General features: G+C 43.7%; 1 protein-coding gene across 1 annotated transcript; it reads left to right on the top strand.

Moving 5' to 3' along the window:
* Nucleotides 1-4,255: 4,255 nt before the first annotated feature.
* LOC140544345 (uncharacterized) lies at nucleotides 4,256-8,711 on the top strand. The gene is made up of 6 exons (XM_072667857.1): nucleotides 4,256-4,541; nucleotides 5,076-5,237; nucleotides 5,374-5,472; nucleotides 5,548-5,598; nucleotides 7,639-7,789; nucleotides 8,045-8,711. Exons 1-6 carry the CDS (start codon nucleotides 4,394-4,396, stop codon nucleotides 8,151-8,153), a joined length of 720 nt encoding a protein of 239 aa, XP_072523958.1. The 5' UTR covers nucleotides 4,256-4,393; the 3' UTR covers nucleotides 8,154-8,711.
* Nucleotides 8,712-8,881: the final 170 nt, after the last annotated feature.

Consider the following 8,881-nt stretch of genomic DNA (forward strand, 5'->3'; position numbering starts at 1 on the left):
GAATTCGCTACAGAACTGTAGTGAGGATTCTCAGCACATCCAGCACCTATCACCACAGGGCCTGATGTGTGTTAGGCTCTGTTCTGTTCTATTTAGGATCCTTTTGGTCTATAATGTATAATGTTCAGACTTGAAAGGTGTGGCCAAATGAATGTTCGGTTGATAGACCAGCTGACTGGTCAGTAGCATCCACAGGTTATGAAACTGTTTATTGGACCAACTGTATGGCCTGACATTCTGTCTCAGATGGAATTAAGGGAGTATTAATGTATTAATATTGATGGTGACATATTTAAACCAAGTTAATCTACCTTAGTTTGCATGCATGATTTCAGAAAAGTGGTCCACTTTTAGGGAGCGTAGGTGTGCTTTATTAACCGCATCTGACTTCCACTCTAAATTTGTTCTCAGAAGATAAGCTTTTGGCATTTGCATATGAATTGAAAAACAGTGTTCATGACTTGTGCCAACGTCAACAAACGGGAAGCAGGTTTCGCTCAGCCTGGTCTCAAGAGGAATTTGTACATATGGGCCTTAAAGACCATTTTAGGGTTTGGGCAATGTGTACTAACTGTAGTTTGACAGTCCTGTGCACTCATGAACTACTGACGTACCCCAGACACCCAGAAAATCCAACAATTTGAACAGAGAATGGTAGAAAGCAAACAAATCTTTTACTACCTGAACCTACACCTCAAACTAAGTCTAAAACCTACTACACCTAAACCTAATTCTTAACCTAAATGTAGGCTAAACTTTATAACACCCTAACCTAACCTTAACTTAAGCTCCATAGCAGCAAAAAAGCAAAATGGATAAGAGTAACACATCCGAGTAATTTGCCCTTCTGAAGGCCCCTGTCCCTTTTTGGGTGAAACCCATTGCTCTAGTTTGACTGGCGGTCAAAGTGGAAGAACAATCCTACACAGTATGCCTACTGAACATTTACATGTATAGTTTAATTTAATAAGTGAAGATTCAATTCCCTATAGTTTGACTTGAGTTTGACTGGCGGTAAATTCAAGTTTCCAGGTCTTCCAGAGTATTTTGTTGCATAAATGAAAAATTCCCTGCTGATTTACAGGCATTAGAACTAATGGCCAGACAGGCAAACACTTATATCATATTTTTGACAGTCAACCTTTGGCGCCGTTGTATGGAAAAAATTAAAGGCACGTTATGTAACATTTTACCTTAAATTAACAGCGTCAAAAATCATTGTGATGCTCCACTGACTTGTAATATGGGAGAATAGCGTCTTTATCGTTGCTACTCTGGGCTTAGCATTCCAGATACTGCACTATGTAACGAGCAAGATAAAATCTGCAACGCCAAGTAATGTAATTGTGCAAATATCCTGTAAAATTACTCTACCATGTTAGTATACATGCTTCTTTCACTTCAGATGCTGGTTCTTTATCTCTCAGCTGGTCCCTTAGAGGGAGCTCCAAATGCAATTTGCTGCTTTGCTGCGAATTACAGTGAATTACACGGAGCAAAATACTTGCATACTGCTGCTTTAAAGAAATAGAGGCTAATGACTGTCCCCGCCGTGAAAGTAGAAGAACCATCCTATCCAGTATGCCCAGTTCAGCACCAATATTCAGTACTCTGACTTTTAAAATTTTTAACTGATGACTTTAGCATCTTAAACTGACCTGTGATGAAGTGTTTGCCACAGATGGACATATATTGACTGGCCAGGTCCTTTCTGTAGATGGCTTGAAGCAAAGCCACAGATCTCTCCTTTTGCTGTTTTGCTCTTTGGGGTAGTAAAGAAAATCGGCAACTAGCGTTGGACGAGCAAAATGCCACACAGCAGCTTTTAGGCATGGGGACAACATTGTTTCCAATCTGGCGGCAGCATTCATAGCATAAACATCACTTCAGGGAACAGGCAGGTGTTCAGGGAACAGGCAGCTATTCTGGTATCTACGTTTCAGCAAATCAGGGGAGAATCCAGCTGGCTGCATTAAGCCTTTCATTACAGGCCAACATTAAACTGGGCTCCCTTAGCTTTCCGCTATGTTCCGTGTCCTGCTCTTTCAGTTCAGCACTGACATTCAGCACTCTGACTTTTAACATTTTAACTGAGTAATATTAACTGACTTTACGATTGGGTGTTTTCACCCAAAATGGAGATAGGGAAGTGACTTAAGATAAGATAAGATAAGATAGTCCTTTATTAGTCCCGCAGTGGGGAAATTCACAGTGTAACAGCAGAAAGGGATAGCAGGACACTCAGTTACAAAAATTTAGATAAATAATTTACACTATGTACACAATATAAATAAGAATTTAAAAAAGCAATAAACAATATTATTTACAGCAAAAGACTCTTAATTGCACATGGGGGTGGGATATTGCACATAGTATTCCCTGAACATGAACATGTGTGTGTAGTTAAGTGTGTGTGTATGTGGTCCGCTGGGAGCAGTGCTGGTTGTGCAGTCTGACGGCAGCAGGAAGGAAGGACCTGCGATACTGCTCCTTCACACACTTGGGGTGAAGCAGCCTGTCGCTAAAGGAGCTGCCCAGTGCTGCCAGAGTCTCATGCATGGGGTGGGAGCTGTTCTCCAGCATGGATGCCAGCTTGGTTGTCATCCTCCTGTCTCCCACCACCTGCACTGGGTCTAAGAAGCACCCCAGGACAGAGCCGGCCCTCTTTATGAGTTTGTCCAGTCTCTTCTTATCTGCCGTCGAGATGCTACTGCCCCAGCAGATCACTCCATAAAAGATGGCAGATGCCACCACTGTGTCGAAGAACATCCTCAGGAGTGCTCCCTGCACCCCAAAGGACCTCAATCTCCTCAGCAGGTAGAGTCTGCTCTGGCCTTTCTTGTAGAGAGCTGCAGTGTTGACTGACCAGTCCAGTTTGTTGTTCAGATGAACACCCAGGTATTTATAAGAGTCCACACTCTCAATGTTCATACCCCGGATGTTCACTGATGGAGGGGGGTGTCTGCACCTGCGGAAATCCACTACCAGTTCTTTGGTTTTTCCAGCGTTTATTTGCAGATGGTTCTGCAGACACCAGTCCACAAAGTCCTGAATAAGTTCTCTGTACTCGCTGTCCTCCTCATTGGATATGAGGCCGACGATCGCTGAGTCATCAGAGAACTTCTGGAGGTGACAGGTCGGTGAGCTGTACATGAAGTCAGCAGTGTACAGGGTGAAGAGGAACGGTGCCAAGACTGTTCCTTGAGGGGCTCCTGTGCTGCTGACCACCAAGTCAGAGACACAGTCCCGTGCCCTCACATACTATGGTCGGTTGGTGAGGTAGTCCAGTATCCAGTTTGACAGGTGACTGTCCATTCCACAATGTCCCAACTTGTCCTTTAGAAGCCCTGGCTGTATGGTGTTAAAAGCACTGGAGAAATCGAAGAAGGTGATCCTCACAGTGCTGCCGGGCTTCTCCAGGTGAGAAAGAGCTCTGTGTAGAAGATAGATGACAGCATCATCCATCCCAACACCAGGCTGGTAGGCGAACTGAAGAGGGTCCATGGATGGGCTCACCAGAGGGCGGAGGTGGTTGAGGACCAGCCTCTCCAGTGACTTCATCAGATGGGAAGTCAGTGCCACCGGCCTGTAGCTGTTTAGGTCCTTTGGGTGCTGTGTTTTGGGCACAGTTACCACACAAGATGTTTTCCACAGCTGTGGTACTCTTCCCAGTTTCAGGCTCATGTTGAACATATGCTCAACTACCCTGCACAGCTGATCAGCGCAGGACTTGAGGAGCCTGGCACTGATTCCATCAGGACCTGTAGCTTTCTTAGGCTTGATCTTCCTCAGCTCATTTCTCACCTGGGTTGTTGTGAAGGACAGGTTGGAGCAGGGGGGCTGGGTGCTGGAATGTGTGAATGGGTGGTTGATGCTGCCAGACGATGAGCCATTAGGGGATGATGATGGTGATGATTGTGAGCCAGAAGTTCTGAGAGAAGAAGAAGGGGGAGGGCAGCATGATGGTAGTGCTGCTGAGTGGGGATACAGCAGGGGTGTCTGTGTGGGGGCAGGGCTAGGTGATTGATCAAATCTGTTGAAAAATAGATTGAGATCATTCACCCACTTCTGGTCCCCCACCACCTGGGAGTTGGACTTTGTGTGGCCAGAGATGGTTTGAAGGCCTTTCCACACTCCCCTGATGTTGTTCTGCTGCAACTTGTGGTGGCTCTCATACATACTGTGGCACTGCTTTCTCAATTCTTCTACGAGTACGTGACAGGCTGGTTTGTGTGCATACAATATATACGGATACCTATATTGAGGTGCACTTTTATAAATGTAGGAATTGTATAAGATCTTGTTGGCTTTACTCGGTCAGTCTCTGAGGGCATATCTGAGTGAGTGAACAAATGTTTTCAGAACTTGGTCTGGCAGCTCAGTGAGAAGAAGAATGATACCGGAGGTACCTCAGGAGGCCCAGATGGACCCAGACTCCAGAGAGATGTGGTACGTCATGACAAGGCGGCAACACCTCCTGAGCCGGCGGACCATCTTGCTGGAGATGCAGGAATTCCTGAAGAACAACAGCTTAACTGGAGGTAAGCAGCTGTGTTGTGTCGAGGAGACATCTGGCTTTTGATTAATGAGTTGGTGTCCTGTGAAAAATGAGAAAGTTCCTCTTACATGAAGCTTTACTATACATTTAGTGTGTGCTATGCCCTGAAATAAAGATCCCAAAAATGTCTCCATAAAACGAGAGTCAACAATCGTGTCCACAAAGGGCTGGTGGGGCTGCAGGTTTTCAGGAACACTACTAATACTGGGCAGGACCTACCTTTGCTCTGAAAAAAACAGCCTTCCACAAGAACATTCCTTTGAGGCTCTGGTTCATGTTGACATGATTGCATCAAACTGTTCCTGCAGATTCTTTAGGAGCACCTTCAGGCATTTCTTGTTCTACCACATCCCAAAGGTGTTATAGGGGATTCAGATCCAGAGTCCGGGAAGGCCACTGCAAAACACTGAACTCATTTTTATTTCATAGATACAATACAAACTTCAGGTGTAGGCACTTCGGTAGACACTGTTGATCCCATTCTTTAGGTCCACATTACCATAATATGCATTCACAGGCATTGCCAAGAAGGATGATGACGATGGACCATCAGAGCTGGAAAAAATAGATAATGAGCTCCAGTCCCTGTCAGAGAGAGAGACTGCACTGGTTAACAGAAGGTGTCTGTGGGAAAAACAAGTCCTCCTCAGGGAAACAGCAAGAGCATCGTCCGTCACTGGTACGCTCACAGAGAATGATCTTTTAATAGAAATATGAATTTCCGCATAACCTTTCGCAAGCATAAGCAAAACAAAGCTGCAAGTGTTCAGTGTTTATTTAGAGATATGATTCCAACCGGCTGATGTCATTAGCAGAGCCTGAGTGCATCACACCTGAGGAGAAGAGGAAAGATGTAATCATCTCAGGAGTGTGCATCCTTCCAAACACATCTGCAAGAGAGAGTCTGATCGTAGGTAAGACACATGTCACAAATATGTACAAATGAATTTACCGTAGCATGGTGCTCATTTGAATTTTTCACATTTCAGAGCAGCCACTACCACTTGACAAGGAAGGGACCTACATTGGACCTGTCCCAGGTACTACACCTTGCTTAAAAAAAAAAAAAAAAAAAAAAAAAAAAAAAAAAAATATATATATATATATATATATATATATATATATATATATATATATATATATATATATATATATATATATATGGGCATGAGCGTCACCAGACTAGCTGGTATACTGATCACAAGCGTGTAAATGTGTAAGCATGTTGGTTAACTAGTGTCCGATCATAATGCTGGCTGACCAGCTAAACCAGCTAAATGAAATCAGCTCAGACTGCGTTCCATTTAAACTTGGATTTCAGGTTTTCTGAGTTCCATATTGGGAATTTCAACTGGAAGGCCCCACAAGCCGGATTTCCTACTTGGAAAGTCAAGAGGGCCTCACCAACCCCGAAAACTGCAGTAAAAGCAGTAGCGTAATACAGTTCAGCAGCACGTCTATCTATTTTTTACCTCACTAAATCGGCCGAACACGCAGTACTGTCCCAGTTTTACCAGTGGACGTGTTTCCATGATGTTTGGATGCACAACATACAGCGTAATGCAGTTTTATCAACTGATATCGCTAACAATGCTAACCTGGGACCCATTTTGATTAGACTGTCAAACCAGGTGTGGTAAACTCTGAAGTCTTTGGCTAGCTAAGTGTTTTTTTTTTTTTTCAGAAATGTTTTAACTAGTGTACAATTATCCGAACGTTTAACTGGAATGTGCTTAACTTGTCATTCCCAGTTGTGAAATCCAACTTCTGAGGTAAATGGAGTGCACCACAACACACCCTAGCCAGTTAGCGCATAATGTCAGCTGGCATGGTAGCTAAGTAGCCAGCGAACAACAATCTTGTTAGCTTTAGCTTGCTACTGGGACAAGCTGAGGTAAATGTTTGGAGCTACAGTGCTCACACAACTCCCACAACGACCTGCTCACAAACTTACGCATTTATTAAAGTCACTTACCACATTTTTATCCATTTTACTCGCAGTTTGTGGGTAGAAAACAAACGGACACTGTCTCCCTGTAACAAGTGTGCATCGAGTAATATGGGTGAATGTTAGCCAACTAGCTAGCTAGCCAAGTGCCTACGTAACTGGCAGTTAGCAGTTAACTGTAATGCTAATGTAGTTAGCAAGCTAGATAATTACACAAATTCTGCCTAGAACCTCACTAGGACATGGCCTAGACTACTGCGCATTCGTGCTCCGTTAAAAGCTAACCCTAGCCAAGCGACTTTTACCACCTCATTTCTCCAGTGCCTGCGCCCTCAAAAACAAAATGGACTACCTCAGAAGAAGGGAAACGGAAAAGTGCTGCATAATAAAGCCAAACCACCCAGGGAATTAAGCGGGTATCTGTGCTAACGCAAAAACTAACACTAGGTGACCGGCTACACTCTCTTCAGCTAACGCTAGCTAGCTAACAGCACACCAACAAAACATGGATTCAGCCATGTTATCAGAATCTTGGAATTTTTGCACATGAACATCCCCTCAAGCCGTATTTTCTAGCTAGATCGCAGTTATTGGAGCTAATTTTTAAATTCTAAGTTCCTAAATTGAGGTGGTGGAGAATCAGTATTTTAACAGTGTAGCTGCTGCTAATTACTGCTAGCATGGTTACATTACATTAGCCGCCATTTTTCTCAGCACTCCAACAACAAAGCGTGATATTCTCCAAATTCCGACTTTACAAGTGGGAAGAAGGATCTCTTCCATGCAGCCTGGAACCAACATAGCATTGCAACATTAGCATTACGCTATATAGAAGACCTCAAGGGACCCTCGAGTTCAGGTCGGGTGGTTTGATCCCAAGAAGACTGTGAGAAATGGCTGTATTAATAACCAAATATACACTCCGAATACAAACACTGGTTTATATACAGTTTCAGTAGTTGTCTAACATTAAAATATGTCTTTTTGAAATGGAGTCTGGGTGGTGAAACTGATGATCCTCCATCCCAAGACTGGTACATCCAAGCCAATACAATAAATGTATGACCCTTTTACCAGTCTATGTAATAAGCTGAAACTAAAGCATGACCTCAGTGGTGTTTTCCCCCTGCAGAGAGCTCAGAGGAATTGGTGGAGGTGCAGAACCTCACCACTGTTGCTGCTAAAGTGTGCTGTCCCGCTTGCCAGCAGCAGGTCACTACCGAGATCCACTATGTAGTGGGCAAGTCATCCATTCTTCTCTGCTTCATGTCCATATTCATGGGGTAAGTTGCTATTTTTCAGTGTATCGAGTCATGCAAAGTTTGGTGATTTCCCCTTCTCGAACACCTCTGATCCAGCTGTTCATTACCAGGTTCAGCTAATGTGTCCGAGCTGAAAAATCACCAATCTTTGTTGAACTCTGGCCCTCCAGGACCAGCTGTAGAGCAGCAATCTGAATCCTGTGTCCACAGTAGTGTTAATTCTCTCTCATTCATTCTTTTTCTGCTGCACGCACCAACCTGCCTGGACTCCTGCAGCTGTGTAGCCGGATGCTGCCTGCTGCCCTTCCTTCTAAACTACTTTAAAGACGTCAGCCACAGGTGTCCTTCCTGCCACACGGAAATCCACAAAGTCCGTCGGCTGTAAATCAGGCAGGGGGCTCCTGACAGAGATTCTACCAGTCGATAATCAATGTACAAACCCTCTGAGAAGTCATTCAGTGTGGATTGGGGTGAAACTGTGGGATGTTGACTCTCTACAGCTGTGCCAATATGAACCAGCAGTCTGTAACAAGACACCCCTGGACAGTCTACATTATCCCTATGTGCAGTATCTGTGTAAAGTGGGGGGGAAAAAAGGGAGCGGTTTGAGAACCACTGCAGACATCTATGACACTATGAGTAGTGCATTAAGCTACTCTAGAAAAACTACTTTCTTTACCGCTGGGCGGCCGAATGATGTGAAAAGTTCGATGGAAATCCCCTTCAAGACTGATCTATACAAAGGAAAATAATTTAGACTATGACCATCGCTGACTTATGCTGCCTGCCATCAGCAGCCAGAGCCCTAGAGAGCACAATTGGCCTAGTTCTTTTCTTTCTCCCCACATCAACGTTTTCCTCCGAGCATGGTGGTTTGCTGGCGATGTGGCTGGTTGAGAATTTGTCGGAGGCCTGACCCTCCCAGTGTTACGGAGCATTACTTATGATGGGGGGTACTAATGAGTGGGTTGGGTAATTGGCTAAAATCAATATAATATAATATAATATTTTATATATATATATATATATATATATATATATATATATATATATATATATATATATATATATAAAATAAAAGCATCAAATAAAAATAACATGGTTACGTATTAA

Source organism: Salminus brasiliensis, chromosome 22 (genome assembly GCF_030463535.1).
Source record: "Salminus brasiliensis chromosome 22, fSalBra1.hap2, whole genome shotgun sequence".
NCBI classification, from domain to species: Eukaryota; Metazoa; Chordata; class Actinopteri; order Characiformes; family Bryconidae; genus Salminus; species Salminus brasiliensis.